The 27,064-nt window shown below is 42.2% G+C and overlaps 2 protein-coding genes and 1 pseudogene across 2 annotated transcripts; 2 read left to right on the top strand and 1 right to left on the bottom strand.

Annotated features, from left to right (window-relative positions):
- Positions 1 to 11,223: 11,223 nt before the first annotated feature.
- Positions 11,224 to 15,187, bottom strand: LOC137000722 (uncharacterized). Its single transcript, XM_067358067.1, has 3 exons — positions 14,625 to 15,187; positions 14,060 to 14,382; positions 11,224 to 11,309 (listed from the first exon to the last, which is right to left on the bottom strand). The coding sequence occupies exons 1-3, from the start codon at positions 15,185 to 15,187 to the stop codon at positions 11,224 to 11,226; spliced, it is 972 nt and encodes a 323-aa protein (XP_067214168.1).
- A 7,817-nt stretch (positions 15,188 to 23,004) lies between these two features.
- Positions 23,005 to 23,541, top strand: LOC137000721 (uncharacterized; annotated as a pseudogene).
- Positions 23,542 to 24,831: 1,290 nt separating this feature from the next.
- LOC137000720 (uncharacterized) lies at positions 24,832 to 26,007 on the top strand. The gene has a single exon (XM_067358065.1). It carries the CDS (start codon positions 24,832 to 24,834, stop codon positions 26,005 to 26,007), a length of 1,176 nt encoding a protein of 391 aa, XP_067214166.1.
- Positions 26,008 to 27,064: the final 1,057 nt, after the last annotated feature.

Raw genomic sequence — 27,064 nt, 5'->3', positions numbered from 1 at the left:
ATTATTACAGACTTAATAATTTTATTATAAAGAAAGAAATAATGTTATAACGTTATTATAAAAATAAAATAAACGTAAATGCATCGTAACGTTATAATATAAAATAATAAAATAATAAAATAATAAAGATGTGTTTACTTTGTTGGTGTTAAGTTATTTTTAGATTTGTTCATTCTTTTTGGATCAAGATCTTGACTACTTGGAGACATTTCTGTCGTTATTTCTCTAGCTTCGATATATTCCGATTCAATTAGGCATTGATCATCATTGATCACATCTGTACTTAGCAATGGAATTTCTGGCGTTGCTGGTAATATTTCTATTCTGTAATTTACAATAATTATACTAATAGATTTACTAAATAATAGATGTTATAAATGTTCACTGTAATTGTAATTATATTAATTGTATTACGTTTGTTCTTGAGCACGTGGAAAAATAGATGGAATAGAATTTGATTTTAATCGAAATTGTTCATAACCGAAACGTTCTATACACTCTGATGTAAAATGTAAAATGTAGATACGACTACTTTTCGGTACATTTCGTGCACTTTCTTGTTTATTTAAAGTTACTACTGCTTCGATCCACTTCTCCTTAAAACTTGGATTGCTCGGAAATCTATTATTTATATGTATGTAATTATTTTCTCGAATTATATAAACATCACGTTATTTTATTAAGATATTTAATATGTTTATAATATGCGACAAGACAAAATAAAAACACTAAAATAGTATGTAAATGAATAATAATAACTTAAATTATTAATACTTTGACATTAAAAGTTAAAATTTCAGTGAGATAGATACTGATTTCTTCATTGATTTAAGCAGATAAATATTTTTACTTCGTAAACTACACATTTTAGAAAGTATTCTAGTATTATACAGATTAGAATCACACAAACTATAATATACCCAAAAAATCGCAAACTGGTATCATTATCGTCATGTTGACGTTTATATTTTGAACTATTGCACCTTTCCACAAAACAATAACGACCCATTTTTTAATTGTATAAAATAAATAAACTGATGAGGACTCCGGCTATTGATCGTTTTCGATCATGCTTTGTATTGTGTGACGCATGTGACGTCATGATATTTTAGTTCTTGGGTAAGGGCCATGGTGGCGTTGTTCATTACACTCTTATTTCACTACTAGCAGTCCATAGGTTTGTTTTTTATTCCTACACTGAACTGAACTAGAACTAAACTAAAACTAGGGAGTTTAAGCAAGGATTGAGAGTGCAGACTGAAAAAGTGCAAGAATAAAAAACACTGCAGTGCAAAAATAATGTGTGACAATATAATAAATAAAATAGTAGTATTGGAATTAATAGAATCTTCTGACGAAGATGATCATTAACGATACAGATTATTATTTAACGATACAGATTTATATATTTAAATTTTAAACATTATATTTTAAACATTATACATTAAAATAAAAGTTAAGTCTTGTTGTTAAGTTTTTTATTTACAAAAATTCTTACTTACAATTTCATACTTACAATTTAATTATCTATTTATGGCGCCTATTTCTTAGGCTGCTGTTCTTGCACTGCTTGCACTGGCTCTAGACCTAGTGCAATCAGTTCAGTGAACTATTACACTAAGTTCCGCTACACTGTCATAACGAACAGCGTCAGTAATACCAGTTCTGCAATAAAGAACGCTTCAATGTACACTTTTTGAACTAGTGCAGCCAGTTCAGGAATAAAAAACAAACCTCATGTTTCTATAGTCAAAGGACCCACCCAGCATAGCATAATACAAAGCGCGGCAGAGCGGTGGGAGGGATGCTCTCTTGGCTAGCTATGCACACTACACCAGTGCAGTGCTGCCAGAAACAAGCGGCAGCATCACACAAATACAACCGAGAACCGATGACGTCACCCTATCCGTGTGAGCTCGACCCGGTCGACCAATGGAAGAGTACGCACGTCTCCCTTCCACCGAGCCGACGCACAGTGGCCTATTTCTAAAAAAAGGTGAACTTTATTCAAAATTTTGACTTTTACATAATAAGCTGAAACTTGATAATAATAATGTCCTATATATCCACCATCTTTAAACATATTAATGAATATCATAATATTAAGCGTAAGACTATAGTGAGTAGTCAAAGTTGCAGATGAAGAAAAAAAATGTACTATTTTTTTGAACGTAATTTTACAGTAATGAATATTAAGTTTGGAAATCACTTTGGGTGAAAACTGATACAATGTATTATAATAAAGTTGTAAAATGGTATTTTGTAAATCAAAAACTGCATTATTCATTTTTCTCTCACTTAGTCTTATTTCATACGTGACGGATGAAAAAAGTCGTTTTATATGGTATCTTAACTTCTATAATCTGTACTGCGATTTGAAAGATAGCAGAAGATTTTATGAAACCGATGTGGTGGTATTCAGTAAGGTCAAAAGTTATCGTCGATTGTTTATTCATCCGCCACTATCCGCCACTCCGTTGTTGAGACACTCCGGAAGCGCGTACAGCGGACATTTTTGTTGATTTTTGTCGTTACCGCTATTTACGTCAACTAAAATAGAAATATGGAAAACTATAAAGTGACGCGACAAATGTTGCACAATTTGATGATGACAGTTGAGTGCAAAAACAATGCCGAAGCTACTGCGACGTGAACTAGCCTCGGAATCACGCCAGATCCGAGGGAGCACGCCCAATGGAAATCGGTACTCGAGGCATCGGCAATAACTGCTCGACTCGGTAACTTACGGTATCAGAAACAGATGCTTAATTCGGTAACTCGCGGTACTCCACGCTCGTCGAGAGCAAGGTAACTCGCGAAATCGGCAATAACTGCACGATTCGGTAACTCGCGGTACTCCACACAATTCGGGAGCAAGGTAACTCACGCGATAACGGTAACCGGAAATGGGCGCCAGGTGCGAATAATCGCACCGCGGTATCGGTAACTTTAATAGTTCTCAAAATTTGCTCGGCCGCTCCCCGCTCAGTATGGCAGAGGGGCGCAGTTCTTTTACTTAACGTAGATATCTGGAGTGAGAGGCGAACACAAGGACAACTCAATACTTAATAGTTAACAATAATGTATTTCCATAATTTGGCTTACAAGGGTAAAGATGTGCAGCGTTCGGCCTGAGCCGATGCGGCGGAGACGGTTCAATGCGGTAGCAGGGCCGTTCGCCCAATTACTCGATAACAAGAATAAAGTTAGACAAATACGCGAAATCACGGAGATGCGATCACGATAGTTCGCCGCTGATCCGACTCTATCCGGTAAACACGGGACTTATACTCTGATCATTCGATACGGCCGGTGAAGGCCAAATAAACAGACTTTAAGCGACGGGGGCCTAACGGCCAGGACTGAGATGTCGCGGAACGGCTATTTTTCGCGGGCTTTCCCGTTTCTCGCCGAGACGCGAACTTGGCGGTAACCGCAATCTCGCGGAGAACGTTCCCGGATCAAAATCCGCCCGCAGACATTCACGGTACTTCCGGTACGGTGATAACGCGGCAAACGGTAACGGAGCGGTATCGCAAGAAAACGGTAGCAATCGGTTTTCTCTTTTTTCCTTTTAAAAGACGGTAACGGCAGGACGGTACGATAACTAAACGAACGGTAACGAAACGGCAACGAGAAAAGACTGTCGGCGCTGAATTCCCACAAGACAGAGAGACTGTTACGCGATATCCGGGGCCGGCTGGACATGCGGTAATTGAGCGTAATTGAGCGCTCACGATATCAAACACTACGGTTAATGTGAGAGACACTACATATTAAACGAACTCACGCTACCAGCCATCACCGGACGGAACTCTACGGCTACCCGAGAGGCGGCTTACAACGATTGGACGTCCTCGGCGTCTTCGGTGTCGTCGGGCTGAGTCCCTGATGTCGTCCTCGCGCACTTGTGTCACACCGAACAGTGACTCTTCTCGGCTCTGCCTCTAGGTCCTTCCAGATTCGCGTCGCCTTCCTGCGCATCCTGCCGATTTTCCGAAAAGGGGGGCTCCTGAGAACCGCCCACAGTTCATCCAGGGCGCCCCCTTCCGCTCACTGTGGTTTCCTCAAGTCTTTCGGCTGATAACGTGTCGGTAAGTCGATGTTCCCGGAAGAGACTGGTTAGGCTGGCCGGGCCATACTCCGGTCCTTCCGGGTGCAGCATCTTCGGGGTCCTCGGAGCCGTCTGCAGCCGGGCGAGGTCCGCTGCTGCGTGTCTTTGTGTTGCTTTTGACTTTGTGGCTGAAACCAAAGCGGAGTTAGATAGGGCTTGGATGGCGGAGGCGACGGAATCGCGGTACCTGACCTTTTTCGTGGGGTCACTAACGCGTGGCCCCTGCGGATGATCCCCCGGTGTCCGGCTTCCCTGGCGATGCTGTCTTCGCCCTGAGGCATAAAACACGCAACGCCGCCCGCACGGGGTCTCGCCTTACAACTCAAAAACGGTATTACGGTACAAAAACAGGAATTACAATACAAACGACGCGCAAAAATTGTGGAGTCTCGCGGGTTGCTCTCTCTCCACGCGAGGAGCAACACCAGGGCTCCTTGCTCCCTCGGCCGGGCTATCGCCCTTGTGACGGCGCTCGAAAAGCGTCACGTCACACTACTGATCTTAAAAAGAACCGCGTTCTTGATCATTTGCAAACCTTATTTAATATCAATGATGATAAAAAAGCAGTTGATGCGCTTAAAACATACGTAAGAAACAATTTTTTTTCGCCTTACTTCCAAAAATGGAGAAAGAAAGACGTTAATAAAACTGCAAACAAGTTCGAAGAAAAATACGCGGCTTGGTTGAGCACGGAATTAACGTTCCCCGATATTGTTTTTCGTTGCTTAACCAATACCTCCATTTCGGCAATAGCCAATAAAAGTAAGTAGTCTATTTAATTTTAATTAGATCTATATTGTTTTCTATTTGTTAAAAATTACATTAAAATTTTGTGCGATGTGTATTTATCTGTACTAATGTGTTTAGGTTAAAATGACCCCCTTAAATCCCCCTTAAATTTTCGTCTCTTAGGAACACGCGGTCACCCAGAAAAATCATTCGACAAATGCACAGATACAGTGAAGCGGAGAAAAACTAAAAAAATCCATGAGTCAACTTCAGCAAGCGTTTTGGCATTTTCAGCAGCTATGAATTTCAGATCAGAGGGTAACGAGGCGGCTGCAAAGTTGATAACGGAGGCAACAACAATAACACCGGCCAGAACGAAAGAAATTGTTAAACAACGGAAAACATCGCCAAAAACAAATATCCGCATGTCGCCGCAGAAAGCACTTTCACTAATTATAAGTGAGAATCTTACAAAGAAACAGTACCTGGTACTTCGACGTAATGCACGAGAGCATGGCCATGATTTGTATCCGGCATATGATCCCATTGTGGATGCAAAAAAATCTTTGTATCCGGCAAATATCACTGTTACGGAGAAAAAATGCGAGGTACCATTGAAGGATTTATTGGCGAAAACCTGTGACAGCATCATCAGCAACCTGCGATCACCATTACAGGTGAAAGAAGGTCTCATACTGACCTGCAAGTGGGGCTTTGACGGGAGTAGTGGATATTCTCAGTACAAGCAACAAACATCTGAAAATATTTCTTATGAGAGCGTTTTCATTACATCGATGGTACCCCTGCAGCTCGTGGATGCCTAGAATACAGTGATATGGAAAAACCCGAGACCTTCGTCGACCCGCTTTTGTAGGCCGATACGGGTGCAGTGGTTGCACGAGACAAATGAAATTTCCAAAGAGGAAGAAGCTTACATCCTAGAGCAAATTAACAAGTTAGAGCCGTACCCATCAAAAATTGGCCCAATCAATTATTCGATGCTATTAACTATGGTAGATGGAAAAATATGCAACGCTTTAAGCGAAGCATCCGGAATGCGTTGTTATATCTGCAATGCTGTTTCGACGGAAATGAACAAAATTCAGTCTATACGTAATCGACCTGAGCAGACCTCACAATTTAGATTTGGGCTGTCAGTGTTGCATGCAAACATTCGTTTTTTTGAGTGCTTGCTACATATTGCATATCGTTTTGATGTGAAAAAATGGAAGGTCCCGAAAGAAATGAAGCCCATCGTTAATGAGAGAAAAAAGAAATTACAACAGGAATTTCGTGAAAAAATGGGTATCATTATTGATATGCCGAAGCCTGGCTTCGGTACAAGTAATGATGGCAATACAGCCAGACGTTTTTTTAAGAATTCTACATTGTCAGCTACGATTTCGGGTATTGACGAGAACTTAATCAGGCGCTTTAACGTTATTTTGAAAGCAATGCGCAGTGGAAAGCCAATTAATATACAGAAGTTCCATATGTACTGCCTCGAGACGGCTAAAATATACGTTAAGCTATACGAGTGGTACTATATGCCTACCACAGTGCACAAAATACTTATTCACGGAGCTTCTGTTATCGAGAACTTTATAGTACCAATTGGGCAACTTAGTGAAGAGGCTGCTGAGTCAAAAAATAAAGAATTCCGGCTCTTTCGGGAGTATTTCACACGGAAAAATTCGAGAGAAAATACGAACGATGACCTTTTTCGAAGACTTCTCCTCAGCTCAGATCCATTACTGAGTACAATGGCCTGTTCAAGCTTGCCGAAATCACGAGAAAGCAAAAAATCAGAGGATCAGGAGATGTGGAATCTACTCATAGAGGAAGACGATGCAGAAGACCGAGATCGAGAGGAGGATACAGATATCATCAAAATAGAAAAACAAGAAGAAAAAGACGAAAGAGAAGAAGACTTGAGCGAAGCAGATGATGAAGTTTATGGATAGATTATGCCAACTAGTTTTATTCAGGGTGAAAAAGTTCCGGACCGGTGAAATATTTATATATATACATTTTTTTAATTTGTCTTATAATCTTAAAAATAAATTCAGTATCTCTAAAAACTTTTTTTAATATAATTGGAATTAGCATCTGTTAATTTACGATTTTACTAACAAGTAAATCTACCTTTATGTGACTCGCCAATTTTATTGAAACTTAATGTTGACCGATAAAAAAAATACGTATCCATTATTTTTGCCTACTCTACAAGTGTGCAAAGTTTCAATGAAATTGGTGAGTCGTACAAAGATAGGTTTATTTGTAAGTCACAACCCCCAGTGCATGCTTGTAGAGTTATGCAACAGCGTCTTTAGGGCTATGGCACCTTTAAGATATGAGGTACGATTAAAACAATCTCAAAAATGAATATAGCGTGCTGAAAAATTAGAGAAACATCATCTTTCATTTACCTTAAATACTGTGACGAATTAGTTATGAATAAAGTTCACCTTTTTTTAGAAATCGACCACTGTGCGACGCAACAGACGATAAATGCTAAGAAGTAAGTGTTTCTAAGGCAAGTGGCTGGAATATGAAAAATCCCGTGTTCGAGATTTGCTTCTCGCAACTTTCTTTTCTTTTTTCCGCATTTGTTTCTAACGGTGTAAATTATCAAATAATCTTTTTTTTGCTCAAAAAATAATAGTTTATATTTATTAATAATATTCGCATATGTTAAAACTAACAATTTTTGAAATAATTTAGATTTGCTATTGTCAATAGAAAAATGAAGTTATTTTACAATATTGCAACAAAGTGTAAATTTAATATATGCTATGTTCTTGCCACTCGCCTTATTCGTTTAGCCATGCTTGCTTTGACATTTATGTCTATCAACTCGAAAGATTTTACATACCTGTAAAACTTTTAATTATTTCCCAACTTACAATTAGTCACTCGCGTCCTGATATTTTTTTCTCCCGTTCAATAATTTTCTATTCGTACATTCGGAGAATCCGAATAGTGAGATCAATAATGTACTTAATTTTCGTACACTCTAGTATCTCAATCTGAGATCGATGTACATTTTAACGTCTCAAATGTAGACGAATTATTTCTATATAAAAAATAATTAAAATTTTCACACCAACAATCTATGATATATGCTCCATATGCCATATTATATTTTATTCCATTTTTAATCATTTATTTTAAACTACTGCATATTAGCAAAAGTTACTGTACTATGGAGATTAGTGGAGGAGACGGTAACATATATTATAAATGCAGTCAGATTTATTGTACTCTTGTTAGTATTGTTAAAATATTGTAAAAATAATGTATTATTAGTTTATTAGTAATTATAATAGTATTATTAATAGTGGTCTTCTGCACCACCTTCGAGGTTCAACTAACGGCGCGTTAAGTTTTTTTAGTGGACCTTCGCCAGGAGCCCTATTATACCACATTTCATTATTCTTTCTATATTTCTTTTATACATATGTGATGTCATTTGCAGACATGTTAGTAATATTTTATTTATTTATAAATATGTGACGGGATAGAGAGTTAGCACAAGATAATTGATTTTATTTGAAATTTTATTTAATATATATGTAGAATAAATCTTAATATAAAATTATCACAATATGACTAGTCAATATATTATTACAATGTTATCACATAAATTAGATTAAAAAAATTATTATTAATGTAGGAATAAATAAATAGGAAAACATAATTCATCTTCTAAGTGATTTGAAAAATAATGTAACGGGCGTGCGAGGATGCGTGGGGAGATGTTTTGTTTTGAGGCCTGAGCGAGTAGGCAAGCGAGCGGGCAGAGTGAAGGAGATCACCGAGCCGAAAAGACGCGTGTATTAAGTGTGTAACAGCACGCGCTGTTACTAAGCGTCACGCGGGCTCCACGTGAGCACCCCCATTTAGGGCCGCATTCCGATCCTCCAACTTGAGGGTAAAAGCTCAAGAAGGGGTAGCTGCCGGGTAGGGTAGCACCCCAAGTGGGGGTAGCGCGGCCGGTATAAAAGCCGGCTCGCGGAACCGTTCGAGACCCATTCCCCGAGTACGACTCGGACAAGCCTCAGGGCGCACTCTGAAGCTCCGGTCGTACTCGCTCCCATCCCGATAGTCGTTCTAGGGGCAGGGCGTTCTCTGTCTCGGCCGGGTGTCTCGGCGTTCGACTTCCTGTACTCCGTCGTTCTAGGGGCACGACGTTCTCTGCCTCGGCCGGGTGTCTCGGCGTTCGACTTCCGACTCTCCGTCGTTCTAGGGGCAGGGCGTTCTCTGTCTCGGCCGGGTGTCTCGGCGTTCGACTTCCTGTACTCCGTCGTTCTAGGGGCAGGGCGTTCTCTGCCTCGGCCGGGTGTCTCGGCGTTCGACTTCCGACTCTCCGTCGTTCTAGGGGCAGGGCGTTCTCTGTCTCGGCCGGGTGTCTCGGCGTTCGACTTCCGACTCTCCGTCGTTCTAGGGGCAGGGCGTTCTCTGTCTCGGCCGGGTGTCTCGGCGTTCGACTTCCTGTACTCCGTCGTTCTAGGGGCAGGGCGTTCTCTGCCTCGGCCGGGTGTCTCGGCGTTCGACTTCCGACTCTCCGTCGTTCTAGGGGCAGGGCGTTCTCTGTCTCGGCCGGGTGTCTCGGCGTTCGACTTCCGACTCTCCGTCGTTCTAGGGGCAGGGCGTTCTCTGTCTCGGCCGGGTGTCTCGGCGTTCGACTTCCGACTCTCCGTCGTTCTAGGGGCAGGGCGTTCTCTGCCTCGGCCGGGTGTCTCGGCGTTCGACTTCCGACTCTCCGTCGTTCTAGGGGCAGGGCGTTCTCTGTCTCGGCCGGGTGTCTCGGCGTTCGACTTCCGACTCTCCGTCGTTCTAGGGGCAGGGCGTTCTCTGTCTCGGCCGGGTGTCTCGGCGTTCGACTTCCGACTCTCCGTCGTTCTAGGGGCAGGGCGTTCTCTGTCTCGGCCGGGTGTCTCGGCGTTCGACTTCCGATACCCCTTGCACGAGAGAAGTCTCTCACTGTCTTAGGACACAGCGTACCGGCAACCGTCGATGACTCAGCAAGGCTCGGATATACGCGGTATCGCTTATTTTTTATTACTTTGCTCCGTACCGTACGAACCGACCGATTAAATAATTTAATTTGTTTATAATTCAGCCAAAAGCGCACCAACGATTTACGCCGTTTATTTTCCGTTCATTATTCATTCGTTCGCAATTAGAATTATACACATGTACCGTCGCAACATTTACTCGTCCAACCGATAAGAAATTACTTATTTATTTCCGATAGTTGTATCCGTCTATACCATTAAGATATTAGATAGTATTAACCGATTACTTATGTACTCATTTATAAATGTTTTCTTTTTACACGCTCTATTGAATAAATATATATTTTTTATTTAAAATATATTTAATTTGGAGTCTCCCGATAAACCACACGAACGAATTCTGGCAAACCGACGAGTTATTCCGCGTCGTAAGAATCCGCTTTGCTAACTACGCACCGTCGTAATTCCGCATCGAAAAATCCGCATACCGTCGAAATTTCGCATCATTACGCACCGCCCGTGAGGCGTAAAAATACGCACCGTTACAAGTGTATCTGCATTATTTAATATATATCTCAAATTTTTAAAAAACTCTGTTCCTTAGTGAAAACACCTTACATTAATAATAATAATAAATCAATAATAAAAAATATATAATAAAAATATAAATAAAAAATTAAAAAATAATAAAAATTCAAATAAAACATAAAAATATAAGTATGTAGTATAAGTAATATAAGTTAAAAAATAATAAAAATATAAATAAAAAATAGAAAAAAGATATTAAAAAATAAAAGTTTGATTGTTAAAAAAAATAAAATTAATATTAATATTAAATTAATATATAAAATTATTTTTATATTTATTTAATATCTTCTTAATTTATATAATATTTTTTTATTATAATATGGCCTCTTCCGCCCTGGCCACCTCTCTGTCCCCACCCACCTCTGCCACCCCATCCACCTCTGCCATCCCATCCACCTCTGCCGCTCCATCCACCTCTGCCTCCCCATCCACCTCTGCCTCCCCATTCATTTCTTCCATCTCGCTGGTGATACCAGCGAGCGCGAGACTTTCCGCCTCCTCTTCTTTTTTCTAAAAAATAAGCACATTTACAGATAAGTACTATATTGAATAAAACAATCATGCATATAAATTAATCATTTAGTTACAAAAAATAAAAGAAAAAAATAATGTACCACTTGTTTGTTCCTTCGGCTGCTGCTGCTCTTGTTGGATATTTTCTATGTTTTTATTTGTTTCTATGTTTGTATTTTGCTGCTGCTGCTGCTGCGTTGTTGCACCACAACTTATTAAAAAATGCAACTGTTGCTGCATTTGTACTAATTTTTGTTGTTAATGCAACAAATGTTGCATCAACTGCTGTAGAGCAGTATCTTTCTCTTCCAGCGTCATACTTTCCACTCTTTGTGTCATGTCCTCTGCAAAAATATATATTTATTAAATTAGTAATACATTTATGAGTTTAAAAAAAATAAAAACTGTTATATATGTATAAGAAAGGAGAAAGAAACTAAAGAATAAACATTTTGCTAACAAAATAAATAACATGAAAAAGAAGAAGAATTATGAGCTACAACTAAATAATATGTGTTAACCTTTCTTATATTTACAAAATTGTCTTTAAGAATATAAACAGTTGACTATTCGACCATTCTCAATATACATAAAATTAAAAGAATCAGCAATTTTAATATTCAAAATACATAAAATTAAAAGTTTTTATCTTTAAGCAAGATTTAATGTAAATTTTTTTAAAAAGCTATGCTACTTGAGAAACTTGCACCATAGAAACAATAGATTGAGATTAGCGATTATTGGAGTAACGTCATATTATAATAAAGATTCTCTACGTAGAATAGAGAAAATATTAGGAATAGGAATAAATATTAAATATTAGAAAAATTAAATTGGAATTATTTTACTTGAAATAAGATAACGAAATGTATTAATTATTCCTAATTCTTAACACATAATTCTAGTCATAATCAATCTAGTCATCACTCTTATGCCGTTTTTTATATTATTTAATTAAAAATTTTATTTTTAATTAATAAATAATAATAATTTATATTTCTTATAATAATTTTAATAATAATTTAATTTTCTACTTACGATTCATATTTCGCAATATTTTCCAAATCGACTTTTCCGTCAAGTGTATTACTGATAAGGAACCAAAGGAACTAGTCTGATCTCTGTTCGTACGCGACTTATAAACACAATTGAAGGCGCGGATCAAAGAACTTGCTCTGCGCTCGAAATCGTGTAAAAGTATCGTCTAAACGTCTCGAAGCATGAAAATTTTGAAAGTCGCAAAATTAATTTTTTTAAACATAAGCTTGTAGAGAATGACGAGACGGAACTTTTTTCTATTTGCAGTTTTTTTGTTCGACGCTTATTTTTAATAATAAAAGTAAAAAACTAAAAAATTTTTATTCTCAAATTCAATAAGATTTCAAGATATAAATCGTCGTAATTTGGTCAAATTTTGTTGAAATTGTTTAAAATTTGATATACGCATGCAGTATAGTCTAGTGATGCCTACAAAACAATAAAAAAGCTGAAAATCGCCTATTGTTTAATAATAATTAATTGCAAATTGAGGCCTATTGGTAACCACGTTTCTTTAGTTTCGCCGACAAAAAGTATCGAGGGAACTTGAAATTTGAAACAACTTCCAGTGAGACATTTGCTCCTCACTATTGAAAGAAGATTTCTGGAAATTTTCAGATCGATTCATTGCAAATTTGCGGAAATATGCATTTTATAAGAAAACATGCGATGCCTTCGATGATAGCTCCGTGAGCGCTGAGCACCATCAGGCAGCATACTCGCCGTTCGGCTTTCAGCGGCGTCGCATGTTTTCTTATAAAATGCATATTTTCGCAAATTTGCAATGAATCGATCTGAAAATTTCAATGCCGATCCAGAAAGAATATTTTCAATTTTATCAGACATTAAAACGAAAAAACAAAATAACCTTTCATCCGTCTCTGTAAATGCCATTTGCATTTTAAAATCAGCTTTGAACGCAAGAAAAGAATCTATTTTAGAGATGGAGATTAATGAAAAACATTTGTCTCTCATGTCATCGAACAAATTATATTCTACATGTCTTAAAAAACATAAAAGTTGTCTTAATCTACATGCTGCAGACGTTGATGATATAGCTGGTCCCTCAACATCTAATGATACGCAATAATAATGTTACAAATAAATAGTATTTTTTATATAACACAAAAAAGTAACTGCTAATTTTATTACAGAGGTGTAATAAGTTATTTGTCTGCAAATGACATCACTCGTAAATGACAAGCGTAAAAAGAGTATCTTGTCTGCAAATGACACCACACTTGTAAATGACAAGAGTAAAAAGAGTATCTTGTCTGCAAATGACACCACACTTGTAAATGACAAGAGTAAAAAGAGTATCTTGTCTGTAAATGACACCACACTTGTAAATGACAAGAGTGAAAAAAGTATCTTGTCTGCAAATGACACCACACTTGTAAATGACAAGAGTAAAAAGAGTATCTTGTCTGCAAATGACATCACATATGTATAAAAGAAATATAGAAAAAATAATGAAATGTGGTATAATAGGGCTCTTGGCAAAGGTCCACTAAAAAAACCTAACGCGCCGTTAGTGGAACCTCGAAGGTGGTGCGGAAGACCACTATTAATAATACTATTATAATTACTAATAAACTAATAATACATTATTTTTACAATATTTTAACAATACTAACAAGAGTACAATAAATCTGACTGCATTTATAATATATGTTACCGTCTCCTCCACTAATCTCCATAGTACAGTAACTCTTGCTAATATGCAGTAGTTTAAAATAAATGATTAAAAATGGAATAAAATATAATATGGCATATGGAGCATATATCATAGATTGTTGGTGTGAAAATTTTAATTATTTTTCATATAGAAATAATTCGTCTACATTTGAGACGTTAAAATGTACATCGATCTCAGATTGAGATACTAGAGTGTACGAAAATTAAGTACATTATTGATCTCACTATTCGGATTCTCCGAATGTAATAATAATAATAATAATATTGTAACGGGGGGGCGTTCCTCTTTCAAAGCACCGCCCGCGGCACCCAGACATTGTCCATTGTGCCTCTCCTCATAAACTTACTTATGAGAGACCTGTTTTTCTCCAAAAGAGAATCAGATCCCTCACCGGCAGTTTCCTGATCTGCTCGGGCCCAAGTAGTGCTGAGCCCAGCATCTTGTGTCTCAACCCTGCCTGTGCAGGACAGTCGCTGAGCACATGAAGGCTTGTTTCCTCGTCGTCTCCACATGCCCTGCACTTGGATGTATCGCTACGCCCAAGCTTGTACATGTGGTAGTTTAAGGTGCCATGACCCGTCAGTATGTGTACCGCTGTCCTGGCATCTTTCCTACTCAGAGCCCTTATGCTCCAAGTCAGTTCCCTATTAGGAGTATCTCCCATCAAAGCTCCAGCCTGTCTGCATTTGGACTCAGATTCTACTCTCCAGTGTCTTAGATGTTCTGTGCGGAGCCATTCTTTGATCCTCCCCTTTCCTAAACAAAAGGGGATTCCCAGGGCCGGCCCCGGTCCTACCATCGTTAATTCTGAACCCGCTTTTGCCAGCTGGTCCGCACATTCATTACCCTGGATGCCCGAGTGACCCGGCACCCAGGTAACGGCAACTTCTCTCTCTCTCTCGCCAGTTCGTTCAGAACGCACCTGCACTCCCGAACCAACCGCGACGTTATTGTCGGAGCCCCCAGCGCCTTGATGGCTGCCTGGCTGTCCGTACAAATTCTGATGTGCTCTCCCGCTTCTACCCTACTCCGTACGGTCTGAGCACAGCTTAGGATAGCCACAATCTCCGCTTGGAATACCGTGGCATAACTGTCGAGAGAAATGCTCTCCTTCCATCCCTCTCGATTGCCAAAGAAGCCGGCCATGGAGCCCGTGTCCGTCTTGGAGCCGTCCGTATACCAGACATTTCCTCCACGCACTCGAGCCCCTAAGTTTCCACCTTCCTTTTCCCACTCCTCCGGCCTCGGTATATGCACCTTGAAGCGCCTATCAGAAGCCCGAATAATAGGTATTCTGTCCTGTCGCATCTCGAATATCGGATCCAGCAGAACGTCTTCCGGCAGCCTCGTATGCCGGGCTCCTTTCTTCCATTTTAGTTCGCATCTTAGACGGTATGCCGCCATTGCTGCAGCAGCCACCACCACCTGATGAAATGGTTCGATGCCGAACATTACGCCCATCGCCGCCACTGGTGTCGTAACCATAGCACCCAGGGCCCCTCTCAAAATCAGAGCTCTGACATGCTCCAGCGCAACTTTGGCTGTTTTCTTTTACACCCTAGTCCACCATACTACGGCTGCGTATGTGAGTCTGGGGCGAAGTATGGCTGTGTAGATCCAGTGTATCATACTCGGTTTCAAGCCCCAAGTCTGGCCAAAGGTCCTTCTACACGTCCAAAAATACTGGCACAAGCTTTTGCACCGATTACGAAGGTGCTCCTCCCAAAGCAGTTTCTTATCCAGGATAACTCCCAAATATTTCACCGATTCGGTCGGAACTAACCTTACTCCTCCAAGAGTGAGTCCCACAATGGTGCCCACCTTGTATTTGCGAATGAAGACAGTAAGACCGGTTTTCAGTGGATTCACCGCTAAACCTGTCCTCTGACACCACTCTTCTACAACTTCCAGTGCCCCCTGCATGAGCTCTAGAAGCGTCTCTAGGAACGGGCCTCGCACAAGTATTGCCACGTCATCCGCGTAGCCTTGTGCAGTAAAGCCTCTATCGTCCAGTGCCCTTAATAAACCGTCTGCTACCAGGCACCATAAAAGTGGGGAAAGTACTCCGCCCTGCGGGCAGCCTCTTCCCACCCACCCACAGACTTTCGCAGTTCCCAGCGAAGTCATCACACGCCTCCCTAGCATGCCCCGGATCCACTCAACGAGCTTTATTGGGACACCCCTTCTGGCGGCTTCCTCACACACTACCTCGTGCGGTGTGTTGTTAAAGGCGCCCTCTATGTCCAAGAAAGCACCCACCGCGTATCCCCTCCTTTCCAGCTGCTCCTCAATAAACGCTACCGTCTGATGTAGAGCAGTCTCGGTGGAATAGCCCGAACGATACGCGTGCTGATTCTTGTGGAGAGGGTGACTCCACAGAGTTGTCTCCCTCAGATACGCGTCCACCAGCTTCTCCAATGTCTTAAGGAGAAACGATGTTAGGCTAATTGGCCTGAAATCCTTGGTGTAGCTCGTTCTTCCCGCCTTCGGAATGAAAACTACCCTGGCCAGTTTCCATGCGCTGGGTGTGTAGCCCATCGCGATACAAGCCCTTAAGGTTCGGGTCAGTGGGCCCACGATCTGTTCCAGTCCCTCTTGTAGAAGAGCCGGAAAGATACCATCCGGTCCCGCTGACTTGTAGGGCTTAAAGGTGTTAATTGCCCACTTGACCTTCTCGGGCATGACAATCTTGGCCGCCATTCGTTAGTCCGCTTGTCGGGCTCTTCTGAGTGAGCCCGGCTCCTTATATGCAAATAGCTCTCCCTGCTCCCTATGGAAGCCCGGAAAGTTCACTTCCAGTAGATGCTCCAGACATTGCTCTCCAGTCACCACCGTCCCATCAGGGAGTGCGATGGCTTCCAGAGTCGCATCCGGGTTCCTAGCGAGGATCCTGCAGATTCTTGCCGTTTCAGGCATTCCCTCTACTTCCTCGCAAAACTTTCTCCAGCTTTCCAGTTTCGCCCTAACCACAGAGTCTCTATATTCCTTCTGTGCCCTCCTAGAGAGCTCCTAGTCGGATTGGCGGCCCGTGTTCCTGGCTCTGTTCCAGGCCCTACGAGCCGCCACTCTGAGACCCTGCAGTCCAGGGGTCCACCAGGAAGTTCCTCTACTATTTGTAACCGCCCTTTCGGGGCAGTTACTTTCGTAGCAGTTTACCAGAGACCTCTGCAAGTAGTCCACACAGGTCTCCAGTTCGTCCTCTGTCCCGTGCTTCTTAGGGAAGCCTTTGAGACTGTTGGCCAGGTCTTCCCTATAGGAGTCCCACTTGGTTTTCCTCGGATTCCTGAATTTGACCTCCTTCCCCCTAGCCTTAGCTATCCTGAAGGAGATCTGCCTATGGTCAGAGAACGAGGGCTCCGTCGAGACCCTCCACTCCACTACCTCCTGTATCAACTGCCTGGAACAGACAGTGATGTCGAGCACTTCTCTTCTTGCTATAGTGCAGAAGGTGGGCTCGTCTCCTGTGTTGAAGATCTCCAGAGTTGTAGATGCTAGAAACTCCAACACTTTCCTCCCTCTTTCATTGGTGTCCGAGCTTCCCCACACGGTGTGATGCGCGTTAGCGTCACATCCCATGATCAGGGGAAGCCGTTTCTCCTGGCAGTATTCTGCCAGTTTTATCACCGGTACAGGCGGCACCGCCTCCCCCTCGTCATGAGAGAAGTAGGCCGAGCAAATAACCATTTTCTTCCTGTCACCGGAGTCATCAGTGAAATTCACTTCTACAGCCGCAACGTCCCTGGAACACAGGTGAGGTATCAGCTGGGCTTCCATGCCTTTGACGGCCACGCAGGCCCTGGGCCGGTCCACTGATGGAGCCCTAAAGAGCTTACCGCAGGCCGCCAAACCTCTGATGCAACCTCGGATTACCCAGGGTTCTTGCATCAGTGATATGCATGTTTGTCTCCCAGTTTGTTGCCTGGCCAAAACAGCCGAGGCCCCTTTGCTGTGATGCAGATTAACCTGGGTGAAGGCTATCCCTCTCGATCCCGCCATTTGGCTGCGAGACCGTTTTAGGGAGGTCCTCCTTATCCCCCTTTACCCCCCCCCTGGGCTCCACTTACCCGAAAGACAACCCTGTCGAGCCCAAAGAATGGTCTGAAGTCCAGTGTCTTCAATTTGAGGACACTGAACCCCGGGACCCCGAGGACCAGGTTCCCACATTCCCAGGTGGCCCCTACCCCCTCCGCAAACACTTTCCAGCTCCCGGTGATGAGACCCGGGTTCTGCTTCTCCAGCCGCTTCAGGACCGTGGCCGCGCCCCTGGGAAGTCCCGGGACCCAAACCACCGCCCTGTGCTGGTTTTGAAGCGCGTCCAAGCCCATCACCTTGAGCCTGGCGCCCTCCCACGGAGTGATGCCGCCGATCCGCCCCACGAGCCAATCCAGCGACGTTCCATCCGCGCATCTTACCACCGCCGCACCACTCCTTAGAGAAGTGCCGTGGAATCTGGGCACCGGACCCTCCTGGATCCCGTCGATCTCCTCCAAGACCGCATCCCTCAACAGAGTCAACTGCTCAGCAGTGATCCCTGTCTCGGGGTAGCCCTCCGCCACAATCACTCTCGCCAGAGGGTCAGCAGCGTCCGAGTAAGCATGTTGCCCGTCGCGAGTCCTTTGCTTTTTCAGCGGACGGTCGCCCGATGGAGGGGTATCCTTGGAACCCTTCCGACGTTTACCGTCGGCGTGCCCCTTCACCACTTCCACCGGCGTACAGAGGGAAGCCACGGGAAGAGAGCGAGCCCCTTCCAGAGCCGCTGCTCTTATCCGCTTCGCCCTCCTTCTTTCGGCCCCGCACCGATTCTTCTTCGCTGGAGGTGAAACCTCCTGCCGCGCAGCCGGGCCGGCCTCACTTCCGGAGCCCTTAAGGGTCCCGTCCGTCACCGTTCTAGCTCCTTCCTTCGGAGACCCGTCACGCGAGCCCTTCCAACTTCCCACTTCGTTCTCTACGTTTAATTTTGAATTCGAATCCATAGTGGTCCCACGAGTAGCTAGGGAACTACACGGTCCGCCCACGCAAAGCCCCGCATGCGTGGGTAAGGCTGGATACTCTGGGGTTTCGCCCGGTTCCCCAGAGGCATCGTTCGCGACACTGCTCCCCCAGTGACATGCAGCCATCGCCACGATGGCTTACAACTTGGCTTGGGGAGCTGGTCCGCGGCAACGGTCTTCCCTTACCCTCCACAGGGTTTTACTTCCGTGGGGCCAGGTTATAACCGCCACTACCCAGCAGCACTAAGTCCCCTCAGAAAACTCACACCTACTGGGCATCCTCCTATCCGCCACCTAGAGACGCGCCCGGTGGGTAGCTCAACCCCCGGGTTCTCCGAATGTACGAATAGAAAATTATTGAACGGGAGAAACATATCAGGACGCGAGTGATTAATTGTAAGTTGGGAAATAATTAAAAGTTTTACAGGTATGTAAAATCTTTCGAGTCGATAGACATAAATGTCAAAGCAAGCATGGCTAAACGAATAAGGCGAGTGGCAAGAACATAGCATATGTTAAATTTACACTTTGTTGCAATATTGTAAAATAACTTCATTTTTCTATTGATAATAGCAAATCTGAATTATTTCAAAAATTGTTAGTTTTAACATATGCGAATATTATTAATAAATATAAACTATTATTTTTTGAGCAAAAAAAAGATTATTTGATAATTTACACTGTTAGAAACAAATGCAAAAAAAAGAAAAGAAAGTTGCGAGAAGCAAATCTCGAACACGGGATTTTTCATATTCCAGCCACTTGCCTTAGAAACACTTACTTCTTAGCATTTATCGTCTGTTGCGTCGACTCGGTGGAAGGGAGACGTGCGTTCTCTTCCATTGGTCAACCGGATCGAGCTCACACGGATAGGGTGACGTCATCGGTTCTCGGTTGTATTTGTGTGATGCTGCCGCTCGTTTCTGGCAGCACTGCCTCCACTCGCCTGCCTCTCGCGACCATAGACATATATAACTAGACATATATAACTAGATCCAGCATGCCGTATATTTCCTTATGATATTCGTTGAATTTGGCAGAACGAAGAGAGAGGCAAAACATAGGGGATATTTCTGTCCTTTTTTTGCGCGCGCATCATGACAGTAATGGCCAACAATTGTCAACTGGTCATAACGTGAAAGTCGGATATCATAAGTTACGTGTTATGTGTACGAACATTATACCCTATTATTATACCATATATATAAATATGTTAAAAAATGAAGACGTGCAGTGCGTGTGGATATTGGAAGAAGCCTAACGAGAAAGAAAATATATCTTTCCACATGTAAGTAAAACATTCTGATCTATTTCACAATCTATGTAAGCAATATTCTTAATATATTTGTATATAATGTATATATAATTTGTATATATAATATACATAAAGTATAATACGTATTTCTATATGTACTATATTAAATGTTTTATATATATTAATGTTCTTGATAGAAAATAATTGTGCTATTTATATATGCTATTTATTTATGCTTTATTTAGAGTTTTTATTATCTCATTCAATTATGCTCCAATTATATTGTTTCAAATATTTTAAAATAAAATATATTCTTTAATAAAGTATAAAAATACAATTTTAAAAGTATAAATATTTTTTCATAAATGTCAATTTATGTTATTAACTAAAAAATTAATATCATGTTTATATAATAAATGTAACATGCTCTTAATTGCCCAAAAACAACTACGCTTATACATATTTTTTCTTAGATTAGAACCTATGCCCTGTATTCTATCACGGCCGTCACATGGCTGTCACGCTCGCTGTCAATAGCGACTGCGTATCCTATCTGCGCAGACAAAGAAAGAAATCTTCCCCTATGTTTTGCCTCTTTGTCCGTTCTGCCAAAGACATGCATGCTGGGTCTAGTTATATATATCTATGCTCGCGACACACACGGCGCTCTCCTTACCAAACGGTAACCAATCCCGTTCTCTTATTTTACCGCGTGAAATCAAGGTTAGCGAGTAACGCCATCTAAAATAACTAGGGACCAAGAGTTTCAGAGCTATGACTTCGTCATGGCTTACAGCTCGGCCAGCCTGCAATGTCGTTCGACCCGAACGCCGCATTTACAAACTAAATAACCTTTGAGCTGAGATTTAAAACTAAATAATTTTTTGGAGCTACGGTGAACTAGACCTAATGATTAATATAGTATCACATTAATGCAGATTCTTTAACAGATATAATGTATGTAGGAACTAACGTTTAAATTATAATATTTATGACGCTGAGAGAAACCAGCTAATCTTTGGTTCTATAACTAGATCAACATAAACTAGACGTTAAATGTCTTAAAATAAGAAAAGGCTGAATAACTCAGTAATAATATAAACGCAGAAATAACTTAAATGCTAAGGTAATTTAGAAACGCTGAAATAACATAAACGTAAAAATATAAATGCTGTATTCTTAATCTAATTAGTAATAGGTTTAACCCATGGCTTTATTCGATCAGGCGAGAGAATCGTATTAAGGTTTTTGTGAAAGATTAAACCCAGGAATGTCTTGTATAACGTATCTATTTTTACTCAGGACCTTAGTAATCTGATATGGACTTTTATATGAAGGTTTCAATTTTTTGCTTTCACCTGGTTTAGATGAGGTGTCTCTGATGAGAACCAGTGATGCCAATTCGAGCTCGCTGGTACTATGGGTACCGTAGTGGAGGGGATACCCACACAAGCGAGACCGCTGACGTCACGCGTCCGTGTGCGCTCGATCAAGCCGGCTACAAAGCGACGTTGCGCGCTTGTTGCGTATGGCAGCGTGAAATGTTTTTTCCAGCTTGCATTTGCAGCTTTGTAAAAATAATATTATATTGATATAAATAAAATCTCGTCACAATCAACATTTGAATTATTTGAATTATTAATAGGAGTATAAATTATTAATAAGAGTTTATGGCGATAAAAATAAGCTTTTATAATATTAAAGAACATTTTATATACAGGGTGATTCAAAATAACCGTATGTCCTTAAAGGTGCATATTCCTGAGCGCATTCTGAAACAACTTTTCCTTTGACAAAAGTTTGTGCAGAGCTTAATTTTTAAGTTATAAAAAAAAATAGTTAGCGTATCGTGAGTCGAGTACAAGAAACAAGCAGGGGCGTCGCAACTCACCGTTACACGCGAGTGTTTACGTGGGCGCCTGCTACAATCAGCTGACCAGAAGTGGTCAGTCTTCCACATTACCTATGAGGTGCCACTAATAGCGCGTTAAGTTTTTTAACGTGAACCTTAGTAGATATACTAGAGGGGTTCTAACCCAGGAGCAATGCGGGTGAAGAGGGGAAGAGTTTGAGGGGGAGGGGGTAATTTTGGAGGAGAGAAGGTAATGACGTCATCGTTTTGGAGGAGAGGGGGTAATTTTTGAGTGGTGGGGGTCGTTTTGGAAAAGAGGAGGTAATGTTTTCCTAGAATTGGAGGAGGTAATGTTTGGTATCAGATTACAGGGGGAGTATCAAGTTACACAAAAGCGGTAATTATTTTTCTTAGAATTGGAGGGGGTAATGTTTGGTATCAGATTACTTATCGCTATTTTTAGAACAAAAGTCCTTAGCAACAGGCAGCCGTCATTGTTATTTTTAGAACAAAAGCTCTTAGCAACAGGCAGCCGTCATCGCTATTTTTAGAGTTTGCAGGTTCGTGCAGATTTACGGATCGCTATTTTTAGAATACAATCATCGTTATTTTAGAATAACAAGCGGGGTATATAAAGCAAGTGACAAAAATATGAATCTTTAAAGTCATTTGCAATGGAGAAGGAGCGCGATCTTACCGTACGAGCAGCAAATATCAAAACGTTGGAAGAATTTCTCCCATGGGACTACGAGTGCGACGAGTACCTCGATTCTCTGAAGGAAAAATGTCGCAAGAAGCAACGAACCGGAGTAATTCACTCTCTGGTGGCGCAAATAGTGCATTTGGAGGGTGTGAGGAAGACCATTCAAGAGCGTTTTCTACCCATCGACGGCGGATACGGAACCTAGAGAAGATTCACCTGGAAAAAAATCGAGACGGCCTTCAGGAATCGAATACTAACCGGTGCGGTTATCAATTCCGACTACATCGATCCACGTGAATTTTTGGAAAAGATAAGAAATACGATCATTGAGCGGATCCAAAGCGTCATAGTGGAACACAACAGCGTCAAGATCAACACCACGTTCAACGGGGAATTCATCGCAGGCGACAAGACTGCCGTAAAAACCATCGCAACCAAGAACCGCGAGCTATTTCCAACAACCTATATACAAGAGTGGTACACGAACCATGTGGTTGACGTCATCCTGGCGTCTTTGGAGAATTTCAAGAACGCGACAGCAGATGGGCATTGTCACGTATTTTGGACCTCACCATCAACGTCAACAAATTCAATCCTCTACGCGCGGGATGCCACATTCAGTTACCGCGGAAAATTATGCTAAAAAGAGCGGTGATCAACGTGCAAATAGCGGACAATGCGTGTTTTGCGTGGGCAGTCGTCGCCGCTTTACATCCAGCGGAAAAACACCCGGAAAGAACAATCGAATATCCACATTATTCAACGATACTGAATCTGTGTGGTACATAGTTCCCCATGACGCTTCCGCAAATATCAAAATTCGAAAAACTGAACACCATCTCCGTCAACGTCTTTACCACCGAAGACTCCAAAATCATCCCTTTGCGTCTCGCCGACGACAAGATGGAGAAGCATGTCAACCTCCTCTATGTGCCTGGAAACAACGAGGCACACTTTGTGTGCATCAAGGATCTGTCTCGGCTAGTGAGCTCACAATTAAACAAGAAAAGATGTAAAAAGTACATTTGCGATCGGTAAGTAAAAAAAAAAAAATACACGTATACAATTTTTATTCATAATGTTAATCATACAATTTATTACAGGTGTCTACACTATTTCCAGACGAGTGAGAAATTGTCAGTCCACAGCGTCGACTGCGGGAAGATGAACGACTGCGCAGTCATTCTTCCCAACGAAGACAACAAGTGGCTGACGTTCCGCAACTATAACCGGAAGAAGCGGCTCCCGTTTGTGGTGTACGCCGATTTGGAATGCACGCTGGAGAAGGAGAAGGAGAGACAAAACCGTACCACATACGCCTACCAACATTACAAGGCGTTTAGCGTAGGATATTATGTAAGTTGCGTTTACGATAACTCATTGTCTAGTTTTAAGTCTTATTGCGGTGAGGATTGCGTAGCGTGATTCGTCAATGAACTCCACGATTTGGCACACCACGTGAAAGCGATCCTTACCACTGTCGTCCCCACGGCGGATCTTACGCGGGAGAAATCGGAGAAATTCCGTAGCGCCGTAAATTACCATGTGTGCGAGAAACCATTCGCACCAGAGGATACGCGAGTGCCCGATCATTGTCATCTCACCGGGCGCTACCGAGGTCCCGCGCACTCGTGTAATTTAAATTACAAAAATTTCCACGTTATCTCGGTAATTTTTCACAATTTATCTGGTTACGACGCGCATTTTATTATTAAAGACGTTGCCAATGCCTTTGAAGACAGCATCAAATTGTTACCGTTGACAAAAGAGCGATACATTTTATTCACTAAAAACGTTAAAGATACGGAGGATCAAAATTCCAAAATTTGCATCAAATTACGGTTTATTGATTCGTTTAAATTTCTCGGCACCAGTCTGCAAAAATTAGCATCGTATCTGACAACGAACGAATTAAAAATTTCACGTTCCGAATTTAGTCATTTATCCGCGGAAAATTTCAATCTGCTTAGGCGGAAAGACGTGTTTCCCTACGAGTACATCGACAGCGTCGACAAGCTCCGGGAGACACACTTGCTACCGCGCGAATCGTTTTACAGCTCGCTGATCGGTGACGCAGTATTCAAGAGCGATTAACGCGCACGCGACAAACGTTTGGCAAATCTTTTTGATTGAAACTCTTGGACAGTACAGCGATTTGTATCTAAAAACGGATGTTCTTTTGTTGGCGGATATTTTTCAAAATTTCCGAACACGTGTATAAAGAGTTACGGTTTAGATCCCGCACAGTATTACACTTTACCGGGATATACGTGGGACGCTATGTTGAAGCACACGCGCGTAAAGTTCAAGTTGCTCACAGACATCGACATGGTCCTGTTCGTTGAGCGCGGTATACGCGGTGGTCTTAGCCAATGCTCCAACAGATACGCTCGCGCCAACAATAAATATATGCCCTCTTACGATCCATCAAAACCATCATCGTACCTTATGTACTTTGATGTTAATAACTTGTACAGTTGGGCAATGTGTCAACCGTTGCCCTACGCTAAATTTCGATGGATCGATGATGTCGCGAATTTTGATGTAATGTCCATAGCATCTGATTCGGCTACCGGTTATATGCTGGAAGTCGACCTTGCGTATCCGGTGAATCTTCACGACGCGCACACCGATTTACCGTTCTGCCCGACGCGCGATAAGTCGCCCGGCAAGCGGGAGATTAAGTTACTCGCCACGCTGTATGATAAACAGCGATACGTCATCCACTACCGTAACCTACAGCAATGTATTCGACACGGCTTGCAGGTTACAAAGATTCATCGCGTACTGCAATTCGCGCAATCTCCATGGCTTCGAGGATACATCAAATTAAATACAAAATTTCGGACATGCGCGATCAATGATTTCGAGAAGAATTTGTACAAATTAATGAACAACGCGGTTTTCGGCAAAACTATGGAGAATGTGCAAAATTATACGGATGTACGGCTGATTACGCGATGGGAGGGTCGGTACGGAGCGGAGGCTATGATCGCCAGACCAAACTTTCACAATCGAAGCGTGTTCTCGGAGAATCTAATCGCCGTAGAATTGCGGAAACTCGAAGTGAAATTCGACAAGCCGATCTACGTGGGTATGTGTATCCTCGACATATCCAAGACCTGCTTGTATGAATTTCACTACGAGTACATGACACCTCTGTATCGCAACAATTGCAAAATTATGTACACAGACACGGACAGTCTAATATATTCTATACAATGCGGAAACGTATATCACGACGTGAAACGCAACATTTCAAAATTTGACACGAGCGATTATCCCGTGAACAACGTTTACGGTATACTGCGTGCGAACAAGAAGGTACCGAGTCTGATGAAGGATGAGAACAACGGCGCAATCATGACGGAATTTGTCGGACTGAGGGCGAAAATGTACGCGTTAAGAGTTACCGGTCAAACAGACACCAAAAAGATAAAAGGCATAAAGAAAAGTGTAGTCTGCGACGACTTTTCCGTCGGGCAGAAGCTCACCCGCCGGTAGATGTGCAAAACCTCGTTGCTCTCTTGTCTTTTATTTTAATCACACGGCAATACTTATAATTGGGCGCCAGGCGCGGATTGACACGCCGCACAAACGAAGACGTTAGAACCAATATCTCTTTACTGACGAGCAACGGCGATAAGCGCGGCTAGCCCGCTCTTCGAATGGCAGAGGGGCGAGGTTCTTGAGAGATGCAAACGAAAAACTTGGAGAGAGGAGTCTGAAATAAGGCTATTATAGAGAACACCTTAAATTTTGGTAACAATCACATGTATTTATAACAAGTAGATGAGCGATGTAGACACCGGGTGATAGGCGTCTAAACAATCCCGCGGTGCGGAGACATAAATTATATCTGTGAGAGGCGTTATAATTTTGGATGTTCGGCTCGCGGAAACCCGCGTAATTCAGTCTCACTCGGTATAAGATGTTTGGCGTACAAGTCTTACAATTCTCATTAGGTACGGTCGTTACGATTTACTCTACTTTAATCTCTCTCAATATCTGGTTAGCATACAACGCGAACTCTTTCTCTATACGATTCTTAACAGTTCTTACTTGAAACGCTCGACAGAAGGCCGAGGCGAGAGATACGCGACAGGCTAACTTCAGAAATATTCTTACGCTCGGTACGTAGATACATGAATAGACGCGAAATTCTTACTCATAATTACTCTATAGAACGCAAAAGGACGACTCGGCAGCCCCGAGGGGGAAAGCGTGGCGGAATCTTACTCTAATTAGCGGTAGTCAACGGGGCCCGGCCTGAATCTAACCTCACGCGATACCGCGAAAAATCTCAGTACGCCGGTACTCTCAAAGTGCATCATGCGGGATATTAATTCCGCGAGGCTCGGGCCGCCTACTGATACCGCTTTTACCGCGAAGTCGAAGTGGTGGCCTTACAGAATCGTCGGTACGCCCGTTGTGGTCCTCGAGGTTCCGCTCAAGTTGCCGACTCGCCGAACAGTGACGACAGCGAGGCTCGCCGGACAGCGGCGACATTCCGCGCATCGTCCTGCGCATGTAGATCCTCGCTATCGATTAGCGATTCTTG

The sequence above is a fragment of the Linepithema humile genome, chromosome 6 (assembly GCF_040581485.1).
Source record: "Linepithema humile isolate Giens D197 chromosome 6, Lhum_UNIL_v1.0, whole genome shotgun sequence".
Lineage (NCBI taxonomy): Eukaryota > Metazoa > Arthropoda > Insecta > Hymenoptera > Formicidae > Linepithema > Linepithema humile.
Note: the sequence above shows the minus strand (reverse complement) of the source record. Positions and strands in the feature narration are given on the sequence as shown.

Coding starts and splice junctions, on each gene's coding strand:
- LOC137000722 (XM_067358067.1), bottom strand. CDS start 15,187: ATGGTTACGACACCAGTGGCGGCGATGGGCGTAATGTTCGGCATCGAA. Junction 14,383..14,624: donor CGGTTGGTTCGGGAGTGCAG/GTGCGTTCTGAA, acceptor GTCCAAATGCAG/ACAGGCTGGAGCTTTGATGG. Junction 11,310..14,059: donor TCTCTTTTGGAGAAAAACAG/GTCTCTCATAAG, acceptor ATATTTTTGCAG/AGGACATGACACAAAGAGTG.
- LOC137000720 (XM_067358065.1), top strand. CDS start 24,832: ATGGTCCTGTTCGTTGAGCGCGGTATACGCGGTGGTCTTAGCCAATGC.